Raw genomic sequence first — 15,661 nt, forward strand, 5'->3', positions numbered from 1 at the left:
TGACACTCTCAAAGAACTCCAAAAGGTTAGTGAGGCAAGATTTACCTTTGCGGAAGCCATGCTGGTTCACTCCCAGCAAGGCCTGTTCTTCTATGTGCTTTACAATTTTTTCCTTGAGAATGCTTTCCATCAATTTGCCTGGAACAGATATTAAGCTAACCGGCCTGTAATTTCCCGGGTCACCCCTAGATCCCTTTTTGAGAATCAGTGTTACATTTGCTACCTTCCAGTCCTCCGATAAAGAGCCTGATTGCAGGGAGGTCGGCAATTTCACATTTCTTTGAGGACTCTTGGATGGATGCCATCTGGCCCTGGTGATTTGTTAGTTTTCAGTTTTCCCAGACAGTTTAGAACATCATCTCTTGTCACTTCTATCTGACTCAGTTCTTTGGCCTCCATCCCTCAAAAGTCTGGTTCAGGAACAGGTATATGCTCTGTATCCTCTGCCGTGAAGATGGACACAAAGAACTCATTAAGCTTCTCTGCAACCTCCATATTCTCCTTAATAATCCCTTTCACTCCCTCATTGTCTAATGGTCCAACAGCCTCCCTGGCAGGTTTCCTGCTTCTGATGTATTTAAAGAAGTTTTTATTATTCCCCTTGATACTTTTACCTAAATGTTCCTCAAACTCTCTTTTTTCCTCCCTTATTGTCACCTTGCATTTCTTTTGCCACCTTGCTTTTCACTGCCACACTCAAGTTTAGTCGATTTTTTGTAATTTTTTTAATCTGCCGTGTTCAACTTTACTCTGCATTGTTAAAAAAACGTTTTCTTTGACTCGTTGAGAGACTAAAGTTTTGAGAAACTACTAAACTATGTATCTGAAGTAAAGAGTCATTGATTTGCGAAAGATTACTGTAAAGAGCAGTACAAAATATTGATAAAACTTCATGTAAAGGATGGTCATATGTTATGATGTCTGACCTTGAAGATGAAATATTTTTCTCAATCATTTGTTCTGTTGCGGCTATTTATAAGAAACTATAGGCAGTGGAACTGTTTTGTTTTACCTTAAAAAATCTAGAACAAAACTTTTAAAAATTTAAATAAATATTAAGGTATAAGTAAATAATTTGCTTGAGTCTTAATGTCTTGTCTGTTAAGCAATGGAGGGGACAGAGGGGGGCACCATTGTTGGGCTGTGCTTAGGGCATCAGTTGCCCTTAATCCGGCCCTAAGTTAATGATATTTACTATGCCATCTCCAACAATTTCCCTGCTAGATAAAAGCAGCCAAGTTGGGCAAGGATCCAGAGAGCAAGTGATAGGCTGCACTGCCTAAAGCAGCTTGTCCATGTCCTCATGCATCACAGATTGAAACTGACCCAATCTAATACTGCAAGAGGGATTTCCGCTGGACACCACCCTAATAGGCGCTACAAAAACAGTGGAGACCAAGTCGGCCCAACAGAAGAGATTTTGTCTGCAAAGAACCTATTAAAAGTACTGCAGCAGAACAAAGTATTCGAGGACTGTTTGAAATTGAAAGAGCCTGAATCAAACAACTCACAATCAGAGAAAGCTCTGCAGAACGCGAACCTGCAGAAGCAATGTGTGCAGACCAGAATTGGGGTTTTTTTGCCACACACACCGCTTCTGCAAAAACCTTCAAATGGGCTCTATGCTGAATGAAGATACTACTTAATGAAGATAGTACTTTTGATTAAATAACACAGACATATCGTTTATTGTTGTGGAAATTTTAAACATGGTGTAGGAATCCAGAGTAACAGAGAAAGCTCCAATTACAATTGAGATCAAACACTCACATATTTAATCTATAATTAATGTAATAGGACAGTCTTCAGTGTTCTTGATTGACCAAATAATACAGACAGACTTTACAAAATGAAGGAGCCTTGACAACAAATCAGCCAAGAAAGATCTGAGGTTCATTCCTGATCAGTGTTGGTTATGTACAAACCATATTTTAAAAGGAAAAACATCCATCACAGTGTTACCTGCCTGTTAAATGGAACTCTGCAGCAGTAGATTACCAGTTGTGCAAATGCTCAGATGAGCCTTTGTAGCAAACATAAAGCCCTGCTTAGGGGAAACTTATTTGCACCTTTAAAAAAGGGAGCGGGAATCATCCCGGTGCTAGAAAAATCTTGGTGGCCACATTATTTTATAGTAGCTTTGCAGGAAGGAGGAAACATTCTGTTTGAGAGTTTTGCTTTTTAAAGGGCTCATTGAGTGCTTATGTCAAAGAGCAGGAAACTATTTAACGGGGGTGGGGGGTGGGGAAGAAACCTTTCAACATGAACTAAATTGGAGGGAGAGTGGTGAAGCTGCTCTCCTGTCATAACTGATATCATAGATGTCCAACATGTGCTCATGAGAATCCCGCGACAACACATTCTGATTAACAATATTGCTCATAGAGCAAGAAAGGAAGTGAACTGAGTTTGGTCAGCAACAACTTGCAGCTCATGTACTGGTAAAACCAGTTTCCCCAGCCATGAAGAATCAACTTGAAGGGAGGACAACTGTGTCCTACAATCAAAAGGCTCTATGGGTCTGGTGATTTGCCAAAAATCCTGGATGTCTGTACACATTCTTGGAACAATGCATGAAAAGGGTTACTCTTTGACAAGAAGTATATGTGAGAAAAGGATTTTCAATTCTGTCAGTGGTTACACAGAGGAAGGGGCAGGCACCTGGTCATCACAGCCTCTGATAAGACACCAAGAGGCAATGTGCAAGATGTGCAAGGGAGAGTTAAATTAAATTTAAATTGATTAAATCTTTCCTAAAATATTAGGAAAAGTAAGCCAAGTACTTAGCAGAGCATACTGACCAGCCATCTTGTTTGTTTAAAATAATATCCCCCCCCCCACACACACATGTTAGATGGACTCTTGAGATGCTTCCAAACATTGTGCTGTTTTGCAACACAGTACATGTGTGGTAATCCTTTTCTTTCATTACACACTTCCAAATGTTCTGATCCTTAGAAGGCTGCAGCATTTTATTGCAAGATAGTTTTGAAAGAAAAAAAACCCAAATTACACATTATCACTGGTTATGTTGTAGCACTTCAATATTTAGACAGCATCCATGATAGGTGCAAAAGATGGCTTCTTTGGGGAGTTATGAAGCATTTTTATTTTATACCTTTCTCACTTTCTAATCTAGAGATCCAGAATCTCATGGTCTGCAACAGAGTAATTCTTAGGGTGTTTGGCTATAACTGTTCCAGAACTTTAACATTATCTGTTGGGCTTTGTATTTAAGGTTATGAGAGAGCAATACCCTAAACATGAATTTATCTCTTTATTAGTGCAGTGCTCCTGCCACGTTCCCCAGTAAATAAACCAGCTTACATATGCGCAGTGCCCTGCCGATCCAAGATAGGGATGTCTGCGTTGGTTCCATCAGATTCTAAGTGGTGTTCACACTATTACTTACCTCACAGAGGCTCCATGGTGACAAAGAATTACATCAGTGCTGAAGTGACACCTCTGCCATTAGTTAGAAATCATTGCAGAGGTGTCCCTTCAGTGCTAGCGCAATTTCTAGTTGCCATGGAGGCTATGCAAGTTTGGTAACAGTGTGGACACTTAGAATTGGACAGGCAGGGAGCTGCATGGTATGTAAGCCACTGGGTTCTAGACAAAGCAGATTAGAACTAAGGATTCCATTTCCCAATTCCTAAACCTCTGCTTCAGTCATGGTGCCTTTTCTCCTCTACAGAATATTGGAAAGAAGAAAAGCCATTAATTAACTATCATAAAATCTCACCTTTCTATTCTGGATTACTTAACCAAGTATTTAGAATCAAGACATTTATCTGATGATATTTTAATGTGTATAGCTTACCTTTAAAACATTTTAACCAGCCATACAAATGAGTGGGCTGTTTCCTCTTCAAGTCCATGTGATCAGAAGTGTTTTCACAATCACATGTTTTTATGCTTTCAGAATCACCAACACACAATGTAATATTCTTTGAACAACAGAATAAAGGATGAGCGAGGCTGCTCCTGTATGCAATTACTTAACTTGAGAGAAAAATTATTCACTAGATAAATGCACCAAGCAACCCACAATTTTTACTTTCCAGGCCTGCTCTTATGCCTCTAACAGTAGCTTGCTGTAGAAATTGGTAGAACTTTAGAGAGTAGCATGTATCACCTGATCAAGCTTCTATTAAAGGCACAAAAATCTTTGTGGAATGGCTAGCTCCTGGGGCTCTTTCTGGGTGTGGATTTTCCTCCCTCCAATGCAGCAGGTTAAACCAACTAACAGTGGCTGGCATACTGTATAAATAAAAGTATGTCATCTTAGTAATGTTGCATGCATGCAAGTTGTGCAAATTGCACAAATACACAATATATTTGAAATAATGGGCTCACTCTTGCGTAACATCATTGGCACCAGTGTTTGAAAAGTGAAGCACTGGGAAAGCCACAAGTGAGGAATAGGATAGGAATGCTTGGAGTGAGGCCTTTTCAAGGATTTGCTTACATCTGGCCATATTCAACATATTTTCCCATCTCCAGTTGCTATTTTTCTCATCACTGTTGAAGGCTGCAATCCTAAGCAACCTTACAAAGGAGTAAGTCCTGCTGAATGATTAAATTCAGTCCCGCTGAATAATTTCAAAGGAATAAATCCTGCTAAGTGGGATTGATTTTGGAGTAAGCATGCTTTGATATCACATTTCCCAACATTTAAAGCTAGTCCTGTCTCCTCTCCCTATGAATAGAAGGGAAATGCACAGGAGTTCCATCTCTAGAGCAATTTTCGTACATTTTCTACATTCATCACCACCAAAAAGCACCCATGTAAGTTGAGCTACTGGCCCTGATGTTCAAGAGGATAAGGAGCAGGTACCCATCTCTTCAAAAGTAAAGTACTTAGTTTAAAACCAATTTAACCAAAGCCATCCTTCCAAGACAATGGAGTCTGTAATAGTGAAACATACTGTAACTGTTGAAGTTAGTGTTAGAATAAAGTACTTGAAAGAGTGTTGGCAGTGCAGGGAGTACAGGAGGGCTACTGCTGAAGTAAACTACAGAGTGTGCTGACACACCTGTTGCGACAACTGCTCATGAAGTCCCATTCACCCCAGAATACAAGGCCAGTCTGTGGTTTCAGGGCCCATGGTCATCTACCTTGTGCTCTAAAAGTGTGTCCAGACCATCCCCAGTCCCATTTCATCAACCAGTCCCATTTCATCAAGCCCAGTACAAATTATTGGATTTCCCCTATCCATACACACTTCCTGCTCCTGAGACAGTGAGTCTACAGAAATTCAGGGTTTGCTTAACAAATGCTGAATTTACACAGTAGCACAATAAATCTGATTCTGCTCAAGGGAAGGAACTTTGAAATGGAAACTTGACGTAGCCGGGTTAAAGATCTGCTAAAAGAAATCAGCAAGGTGGCTGTGGCAAATAGATGCACAGCAGCAGTGGCAAATGCTTCATATTAAAGACAAGGGATCTGTTAATCAAGGAGGAGAGGTGGGACTATGGCTTGGAACAAGGACAGTGTCCAGATCAATCACAGGAAGGCTGATAAAACTGCAATGAGCTACAAGCTTTTGCACAACCTACCCTTTAGAAATGAAGTGCTGGATGTGGGCATGATATGTGGTCAGGCCTAAGCCTTCTGCTTGTTTGCTGAGTCTGGATGCTGCTTAACAAAGAGAACAGGATCATGCTACTCCATACACTTCCAATTCTGTTCCAGCTTTCAGAGATGATAATATATGTGTAGATGGTCTATTCTGTGAACTAGAGGTAGCAGCAGCAGAAGTAAAGTGCCCCAAAAAGCAAGGCAAATTTTATGAACACTTAAACAGAAACTGTTAGTACACAATATGATATAGTGAAGTATCAACTTAACTATATGAAGTTGTCATGTATTCACTATATGAAGAAGTCACCAGTGAGGTGACTGGTATAGTGGTTAGAGTATTGGACTAAGACCAAGGAGACCAGAGTTCAAATCCCCATTTAGTCATGAACATCGCATTGGATGGCTCTGAGTCAGTCACTTATCTCTCAGCTTAACCTACCTCACAGGGTTGTTGTGAGGGTAAACATAATCATTTATGTGAGCCAGCGTGGTATAGTGGTTAGAGTGCTGGACTAGGACTGGGGACACCCGAGTTCAAATCTCCATTCAGCCATGAAACTAGCTGGGTGACTCTGGGCCAGTCACTTCTCTCTCAGCCTAACCTACTCCACAGGGTTGTTGTGAAAGAGAAACTCAAGTATGTAGTACACCGCTCTGGGCTCCTTGGAGGAAGAGCGGGATATAAATGCAAAAAATAATAAATAATAATAATCAACTTCTGCTTGTTCCTTCTCAAAGGATCATTCAGAACTGGGGTGGGGGAGGTGATTGCAGAAATAGCAACAAATGACAAGAGCTGGGGATAACTGCTCTTTAGGGATATATTAAAAAGATGAGAGCCCTTGAAAGAAGTGAAAGGAATGCATGACAGACGTGAGGTGATGGGCTGTATAAAAGGGATGGTTTTAATCAAGGTAAGCTCCTTTTTTAAAAGTGAGGCAAGGATTCACTGTATTCTGAGCACGTGGTAGCCACTCCAGCTGGCTTACCTCCAAGCCTGTATTATTTGGATCTTAGTTCCTAGTGTTTAATCTAGCTTTGTGGCTTGCATGTTTTGTTGCCAGATTTTATCACCACCCAGGAATTATAGCACAAAAGGGAGGGAGCCCATACTCCACACTGCCTTTTTGAAGCTGGAGCACTGACAGACCAGACTAGGAAAAGGCTTGTGCTGACCCCTGCTGGACAGAAACCCAAACACTGACAACACGGAAGGCTTGCAGAGATGAAAGTTGAGTCATCTTAATGTGAAAAGTCTCAGTCTCACATGGCACAACTGCAACCACAGATACACAACAGAACTAGATTCTGGAGGCCTTAGAATAAGACTCTGTACTTCTGCTATTATTACACTGGGCAGGATCCACATACGGTTCTGCTGCAAGTCCAAGGAGGCAGCATTCCAGCAGCGGTTCTGGTGGCGGCTACAAACACTGGGCCTGGCTGGGACCACAACTCTGCAAGCTCCTAGTGGGGCAAGACAACATGCCGTTGCCCATCAGAGTTCTTGACACAGCTGGAGACACTGATCAATGGTGATACATGAGGCTGAGACCGAGGTGGTCTCTGCATCGACATGGCAGGACTGGTACCTCTGAAAGGAAAAGGTTTTTTTGAATTTCCAAACATTATCTGTCACAAGGTTAAAGAAAATGCTTTCCCTGTATAAAACCCCAGGTCCAATTTCTAGCCTAACTAGAGAGTGAGGCTGGGGAAGTTCTTTGTCAGAGACCCTGGGAAAGTACTGCCAGTTGGGGCCAAAAGTAATGGGTGTGCCAACTCCTCTCCTTCCATCTCCTAACTTTCCTTGTACAGCAGTTGCTGTCATGAAGATCTGATGAACTCTTGTTCTTTAGGAAGGTGCTGATGCTACTTCAGAGCTTTCTCCCAGTTTAGGATATGAGATGATTCCTTGCTGCTCTTAGTCCTTGTGCTACTGACTTGTAACCTCCAGCTGCCCCCACCCCACCCCCGCCTTCTTTCCCTCTAGCCCCACCTCTCCTCTCAGCTTCTCCCCCAAAAGCTCTGGGACTTCCAAGCAAATTGCAAGGATGCCCTGGTCTGTGAACAGATACTGATTCCTTCTTTGGCTCTCTTGTAAGACAGCAAGAGAGAAGAACCATCAGTGAGAAGAACTTCTGGCAGGTCTGCGGGGAGAACGGGCTTAGCCTGCTCTCCCTGCAGACGATCAAATGTGTAGCCCTGGGTGGCCGGATCGGCCACCCACATGACTGTTGGCTCCATCACGGAGCCGGTGGGGGCTGCGGGGATTGGGGGTCACGCAGCCCTCAGAAGTTCCAAGATGCCCCGCACAAGTGCTCAGGGCATTCTGGGGGGATCCCCAATACTGGGAGGCTACTTGTAGCCCCCTGGTTGGGGGTCTACTCGTGTGTCACCGCACGCCACTGCAGCACACAAACAGGAAGACTAGGTTAACGGAGCACCCTCTCCATTAACCTCGTTTAAGGGGAGGGTGTTTTAGGCGGGCTAGCTGCCTTGGGAGCACTGGGCCCACCTGCAAGCCCGGTGGTTCCCATGATCACTGGAAAGCTTAGCCCTGCTTTCCAGTGATTATGGGAATAGCCTCAGTAAGTGTGGGAGGAAGAACATCCAACTACATGTAAAGAGCTCTCACAGTTGCTAAAAGGGGGGGGGGGATCAGCCTAAGTCCCTCTATCCGTAACCCTAACTGCATAAAGGTAAAGTGTGCCGTTGAGTCAGTGTCAGCTCTTGGCAACCACAGATCCATGTGGTTTTCTTTGGTAGAATACAGGAGGGGTTTACCATTGCCATCTCCCGTGCAGTATGAGATGATGCCTTTCAGCATCTTCCTATATTGCTGCTGCCCGATATAGGTGTTTCCCATAGTCTGGGAAACATACCAGCAGGGATTCAAACCGGCAACCTCATGCTTGCCTAACTGCATACTAAAATCTAATGTTAATCTTGGAGCATTCCCTTTATATTGGAAGCCAATAGCACCATCTACTCACTTTTGGGCAAAAGAAGAAGGGAATGCAATAATTCTGGGTCGTGCTGTCAACACCACCTCCCCACGACTGGCTTCTGCCAGAATATTTTGGATAGTGTTGTCCATCACCATCTCAGCCAGATTTGCAAATGCAGGCATCCTTGAAAGAAAGTGCATTTTAGTTTCCTCAGTCCAGTGGATCTGGCATTTTCCAATAGGCTTACAGAATCCCACCACAGCACAGTATCCACCCTACTCTCTTGTTCTACAACACCATACCCATCATATTGGCAAAGACCTTACCAAGTTCTAACCAGTCAATGACTTTTTGGCCTGGAGGGCAAAAACTAAAGCCAGCTGCCCCTCAAGGGCACAGGAGGCAGAGTGAAATAGGACATGTAGCCAGTTGGCTTTCCTAGCTTCAGTGTGGTTCTGTGGATGGGTTTTTGCTCATCTATAACATGAAATGTTAGCCCTAGAATATGACTATTTTGCTGGCAACTCTTTCTTTGAAGTAACCCCAGAATCATGTCTTTAGCTCACCTTATAATGGCTTCTTTCTGCTCTCGGGACTGTTCTTTGCGAATAATGAAACTTAGGCTCTCTCCAGGATTTGAAGTTCTTGCAGAAGATGCTTCTTTCTCTCCAGTGTTTTCCTCGTCTATCTTTTCCTTAGGGCTGAACTCTGGGGAACAGCTTGTGGGGGAGATGCCACCAGGGCTTTGCTTCTTGCCGTGCAGTTTGGCAGACTCTTTACTCCAAAACTGGCAGAAATAGGGTATGGGTTCTTCAAGGCTTCTGATCACTGCCTCTTGGAACTGGGTCTCCACTAGTAAGCCCCTGGATCATTAGGAAGGAAGATTAACCAGGATAATGTATTAACCATTAATTCTAAAATTAACCAGAATAATGGGTTACATTTGTCAAACCCCTGTCCTCACCACCCAAAACCTGGGAGAATGAAAAGCCAACATACCCTTGAGCCTACAAGAACCAATGAGGCAGGGACAAAAGGAGAAAAAAGGCACTGAGAGCCCTCCCTGAAGATACATTCTCACATATCATATAATGCATTTTGGTAAAATTAGGTACAATGAAATCTTATGAGGAATAATCACCCAAACAAGCTTTCCTGAATAGGTGCAAAGATTGCACAGGTGATGCTTAAAAACAACAACTATATGCCCATCTAGATTATGTAGGTTAAATGTTGGAGGAGGTATTTGGATACAGGGGATTCTCTCATCCTGCAGATGTTTGGACCAGATCATCTTCCTGTCGGACAGCCAGTGTGAAGGAATGAACTGAGACTTGGCTATCAAATCCCCATTCCGCCATGAAACTCACAGGATTGCCTTGCGTGTTGCTATTTCATAGAAAGTAACATTGGTAGACTTAACGTGAAGGGTTCTTTATCCCCACTATACAGAAGGTATCCAGAGCAGTAGTGTACTGGAGGGGCGGGGTATAAATATTTTAAATAAATAAATAAATCCTTGAATGCGGGTTGTACCATCCACTTGCTCCCATGGGGAAGACTGATCCGCAAATCAGGCTGAATCCCAGATACAGGGATTCAGGCAGGCAGACATCTCCCAGTTATAGGACTGTGGAAAAGGAAGGCTCAGAGTAAAAAACCAACAGAACAGTCAACAGTAACAATATAACCAACAAACAATAAAGAGGTAGAACACACAACACATTTTCAGAAGGAGTGAATTACTCACAGACAGCAGAAAGTAGGTCCTCTAGTGTAGCCAAGCAATACCTCACCCATAAACTAAGGGTGGATACCCTCTGTACACTGGAGGGAAAGAACAGTAAGTCTACCAATGTTACTTTCTCCCCCAGTGTAGGAGGATATCCTTGAATGTGGGATGTACCAGAGCAATAGTCGCCAGAGTGGGCTTGGTTTATGTTTACAACACTTGCTGCAGGACTGTGCATCCAAAGGCTGCTTGTGCTAACTGGAATACTTGTAGTTTATAGTTTAATGAAAAGAGAAATGGAGGACCATGTCGCCACTCTGCATGGTGTGTCTGATGCAGATCCTGAAGGCCCTTCAGACATCTAAGGTGTGCCAAATCTTTTCCTAAGCATGTTTATGTGCAGCACAGAAGGAAGGCAGGATGGAATCCTGGATTCTGTGAAAGGGTGTGTTGACCTTTGGACAAAAGGTGGGCTCTGTCTTTAGGACCACTGAAACTGGTTGAAAAAGACAGAGCTACCTGTGTATGGAGAGAGCACCTAACTCTGAAACTCTCCTGACCATTGTAATGGCCACAAGAAAAAGGACTTTGTGGGACAGTAGTTTAAGAGTCGATCCATAAAGTTTTTCTGGCAAAAAAATACTGGAGTAGGTCAACAGAGAGGTTAGACATAATGCCCTTAGGTAAGTTGTAAAATGTTTGGGGAGTCTTACCCAATTCTTTTTAGGTGGAAGGAACCATTCCTCCTGCAGGTTCTTTTGAAATAGGTTGAGAAAGGGAATCATTGGTTTAGCTTGTGATATAGACAGGAGAACCTCAGAAACCATAGGGTCTGCAGTGAGAGCTGATGTATCTATGGATTCTGGGTTAGCCTGCAGTGGCCTGCACACTTTGTCCAGCAGAACTGCAAAGTCTTCATGTTTGAACAGTTTGGGTCTGCCATGAAACAAGCCACTTATAGGACTTCTTTGATGTGTGTTTTTTAATTTAATTTTTTTTATTAAAAATAAACAAATTGAAATTGATTGGGCAAATTAAATATTCAGAGCCTTCCCAATTTGCCCTACATCTATGCCCAACATCAAAGCTCCATGGCAAGCCATTCCCTAAATATTCAAGGGCGCGGGGAAATAACCACAAAAAGGAAATCACATTATACTTCCACTAGTTATTTTAGGCCCATTAAATTAACGGGCTAGTAGACGTTAGTTGACCGCCCCCGCCGCCCCGTCTCCCGCGGGGCCGAGTGCGGCCGCCACCGCCAGCGGGCCCAGTCTCCCTGCCGTGGCAGCCGCCGCCAGCGGGCCCAGTCTCCCTGCCGTGGCAGCCGCCGCCGCCAGCGGGCCCAGTCTCCCTGCCGTGGCAGCCGCCGCCGCCAGCGGGCCCAGTCTCCTTGAGGCAGCTGCCGCCACCATTGGGGCCAGTCGCCCTGCCGCGGCGGCTGCCGCCATCGGAGCCAGTCACCCCGCCGCCGCGGCTGCTGCCTCACCCGCATTCCCGCCACGGCGGCTGCCACCATCGGGGTCAGTCGGCCCACCGCCGCCTCGCCTGCACTCTCCTCCCAGCGTTGGCGGCGGCCGCTTCTCCTCAGCCCGCTGCTTCTCCTCCTCACGGTCCCAACATGGCCGCCCGTGTCCCTGCGGCCGTATCTTTCTTGGACGTTCTGGGCATGCGCTCTGCGCATGCCCAGAACGGCTGAGAAAGACACGGGCAGGGACACAGGCGCACACTCAACCTCTTTATTTTAGAGGATTACTAGGTCTGAGGATTGTCAGCAGGCACGGGCAGGGCAGGGCAGGGCACAGGGTCTGCACAGTGCTGTGGTGGGCATGGGCAGCTAGTGCTGGCCATTCTGCCTCTTTTCTTCTTTCCCTGCTGCCTGCAGCAGTCAGCCTGCCTGCCAGCTGGCAATGGAGAGTTTCAGGGAGGCCAGCAGTTAGAGGCCTCTCTGGAAGCCCCACCCACCCTCTGAACAGCTCTGAGGTGGCAGTAGAGAGCGAGGGAGCTGTAGGAGTTTATTTTCCGGGGAGCCTTTCAATAGTAGGCAAGCCTGCGCCTCACTAAAAAAAAAGTTGGCTCTTGGCTGGGCTGAGGGGGGCGGGGGAGATAAATTGCTGGGATTGGGAGAGAGCAGGGCAGGCTGCAGTATGCCCAGAGCGGGGCCTGTGCCAGCTCGGGGCTCAGGGCGATCGCCCCACCCTAAGGATGACCCTGGCTAAACCTGTGGCAATGAGTAGGAGGCCGCAACCTAGAAAGGCTTCTTTCACAACTTGGTATAAGGCAAGGGCGTAGCTATAATTGAGCAAAAGTGTTCAAAGAACATGGGCCCTCCAGCTCCATACCTCCCTATTTTCTTCATTATCTCCCTCACTCTGGGGGGGCCACCAGAGAGAGGGATGAACATAGGCCCCCTCCCCCCTAGCTACGCCCCTGGTATAGGGTGACGCATTGGGCTTGACAAAATTGATTATTACGAGTTTTTGCACCTAGTCGGAGCAATGGGCTTGAGAGGTGCTGGAGCAAGAGCCATTTGAGTTTGGGTGGGAAGATGGCCAGGTGATTGTTTTTGTGCACCCTGAGGAGCGGCATTGCACCTCCTAAATTCTACTGACTCTAGGTCCCTAATCCAGACCAAGAGCTCTGGTGGCAGCCCTTCCCCGTGGAGTGAAGGCATGGCCGGGGAGAACTCATAAGGAGCCGACGGGGGTGGGGCTGGGGGGTGGGAGGATGTCATTACTCATGTCCTGAACAATACTGACTGAATGCAAAACAGTGTCCTGCCAGGCCTCTGTGGCGGCATCAGAGTCGGGATCTAGCCCCTGGTCGGGTTCCAGCGCCACCTCATCTTCTGCCGCCACCTACTCTCCTGACAAGTTTGAGGTGTGGGAAGCCTTGTTCCATGATTCCTCCTCCCAAATGGGAAAACATTGGGGAAGTGCACCCTCGGAAGTGCGGGGGCTGGAGGTCTCGAGATGAGGTGCTGCCCTGGCTCCAGCCAATTGAGCTGCAGCCGCCTTTGTAATAAGACGTGTAGAGCATGTTGATCTGCCCTCTGTAGCTTCTGAAGGACCTGAGGGCAGGGCTGTAGACTAGGCTGCTTTCTCCTCTGTTCAGGGTGCTTTCCAGATTGCACACTGTTCAGCAGTAAAATGCTTCGGCTTGGCCGGATCGTTTTGGAAACATAAATAGCTTGCATAACCCTCCTGCAATGGGAAAATACAGCTATTTTTTTGCGATGGACTTGCAATATTGTAGGACTAAAATGCAAGGATAAAATCCTAAAGAAGGCATCGGAATTGTGAACAGCACCTTGCTGACAGCATACTGTGATGTCAAAACACAGACAGTACGGAAGCACACTTAGTGGTGATAACGTTGTAGCATGTAATCTGGAAAGCACCCTGGAGAGATCATGGTATGAGGGTGTTTGTGGCCCATTCTAACACGTTTCCTGCCTCTCTCTGTCTCTAGATTAGAAGATCCCAGAAGAACCTGGATCTTCTGATAGAGATGCAGCCAGATCGGATTGCACCGTGAGTACAGGAGAAGTGAAAGATTTGGAAACGAGGGGGGAAATATCCAAGAAGAAATGGAACACAGAGCAGGTGGGAGAAAAGATAAGCTATCAGAGATAGAAGCTAAAGGAAAGGATAATAGGTTCAAACAGAAATTAATCTGAGCTCTTCCAGAGGCCTTGTTCTTGGGAGGAAGACAGGACCAGAACTGGGAGGTGCCTGCCTGCTCCCAATATATTGTGGGTCTCGGTCTGATTTGCATTTGTTCTGTCCAATCGGAGCAAGTGGGCAGTACAACCCACATTCAAGGATACCCTCCTCCACTGGGGGAGAACTGCAAGAATACAATAGGATAATAATGCATCTTGCGCTTGTCAGAGAACGAGCAGGAGAGAAATATTGTAACTGTCTCCTTCTAAGCTTGCAGTTCTGTGAATCTGAGCAGACATCACCATTTCATATGCTGCCTCTAGTAAGGCAGGACTTTGTCAGAGAAAAGAGAAGGCACCCACTTGATCACTGTAGACAGCATATCAGTCACTAGCTGTGCCTCCTGTTCTGAACAACTTTCTAGCGCTTGCCAGTTTGGAACAATTGAGGATCCTCTCTTGCTTCTGCTCCTGTATCTGCTCAGAGATGCTTTATCTGCAACCTTCTTTCTTGCTGCCTTCTTCTTAAGTTGTCTGGAAAGGAGAACAATGAGCATTAAAATTGCTTCCAAATGATGTATTCAGTGTGCCATGAGCATTGGATTTTGCCTGGCTTAAGTTGTTAAACTTCCCACACCACAGGAGTGGACTGGAAGTCATCAGAGACTGGTCTTGATCAAGATCACTTCACATATTGCTTTCTCCAAACCCAACATATCCATGTTAAGAAAAGTAACTAACATGTAAAGCAGCCTTTCTGCTGAAATGATCTGAAGAGTATGGTTTTCCCAAGGTTGATTTCCTCAAAAATGCAGTGCAACACTCTGCAAACCAACAGCATCCCCATAATTGTTTGAGTGGAAAGTAACATTTCCTTCAGAGAGTTACCAACATGGAAAGGCAAGAACAAGTGGAAAAAGTCTGCATTACCGGTAAAGGAAGTGCTGGGGTAGGTCATCGGAGAAGACGCTCAGAAAATCATCAATTGTGTGGGACCTGGCTGTAACCCCCAGGTGCATGAAGTAGGGCTTTGGGGGCTCTGGCTGGGCCCACAACCGACTGGTGTCTTTGGACCTTCTTTGCCTTCTCTGGCTGCGACTGGCAGGGAGATTGGGCCCATGGAAGTTCTTAATGGGGGGAAGAGTCTGTTGAGGATAAATTCAAAGTGGTTTAGTGAGTGGTTTAGAAGCCTTTGACGCTAACTAGATGGGAGGATACTTGTACAAGGGTTGACGCATTGCCACATAACAATCTACCCAACTGGTGGGAATGCCACCGAGGCTTAGCTAGCCAGAAGCAGCTGTTCAGTCTCACTGTGGAACTATAGTTGTATTTCTCTATCACAGTCTCCATCCCTCTCTCTTTTTAAATAGCTGAAGCTCTCAGGAGTTCCAGCAAAACCTTGCCACCCAGTCTCAGGCTGGAGGGCAGACTGGGGACTGATGGGTAGCTCCTACCTTCCAGGAATGAGCCTTTCAGCCCTTCCTTCCCAGTCCCAGAACCAAAACCAAACCCATTTTAGGGATGTCATCCTAGCATGAGAGGAGAACATATTCACACATACAGATAAATACACAGAGATCATTCACACAATCAAAAACTGGGTAGGACAAGTGTCCTACACCCAATCTTTGGTTGTGTGGATGCAAACAACTAGGTAGGAGGACGGAAAAGTGATTGTATGGAAGCAACGTAGGAGGAAAACCGGGGTAGGACAGCTTTATCTC

The 15,661-nt window shown here is 45.5% G+C and overlaps 1 protein-coding gene and 1 long non-coding RNA gene across 4 annotated transcripts in view; one reads left to right on the forward strand and one right to left on the reverse strand.

The window, feature by feature from the left end:
• Positions 1–14,970, forward strand: part of LOC128329969 (uncharacterized) — a 35,819-nt gene extending 20,849 nt beyond the window's left edge. The window contains exon 3 of the long non-coding RNA XR_008309889.1: positions 13,742–14,970. This is a non-coding gene — a long non-coding RNA (uncharacterized LOC128329969). The remainder of the gene's footprint in view (positions 1–13,741) is intronic.
• The window catches only part of CFAP65 (cilia and flagella associated protein 65), a 78,689-nt gene continuing 64,664 nt past the window's right edge, over positions 1,637–15,661 (reverse strand). For 2 of the 3 annotated variants that reach the window (XM_053261950.1, XM_053261959.1), the window contains exons 29-33: positions 14,865–15,079; positions 14,298–14,468; positions 9,105–9,401; positions 8,584–8,721; positions 1,638–7,184 (exon numbers count right to left, since the gene is read on the reverse strand). In XM_053261950.1, the coding sequence (XP_053117925.1) occupies positions 7,058–7,184; positions 8,584–8,721; positions 9,105–9,401; positions 14,298–14,468; positions 14,865–15,079 (948 nt within the window). In that variant the 3' untranslated portion in view covers positions 1,638–7,057. Of the gene's footprint in view, positions 7,185–8,583; positions 8,722–9,104; positions 9,402–14,297; positions 14,469–14,864; positions 15,080–15,661 lie in introns of all 3 variants that reach the window. The other variant, XM_053261969.1, reaches the window with a different exon arrangement.

Source organism: Hemicordylus capensis, chromosome 1 (assembly GCF_027244095.1).
Source record: "Hemicordylus capensis ecotype Gifberg chromosome 1, rHemCap1.1.pri, whole genome shotgun sequence".
NCBI lineage: Eukaryota > Metazoa > Chordata > Lepidosauria > Squamata > Cordylidae > Hemicordylus > Hemicordylus capensis.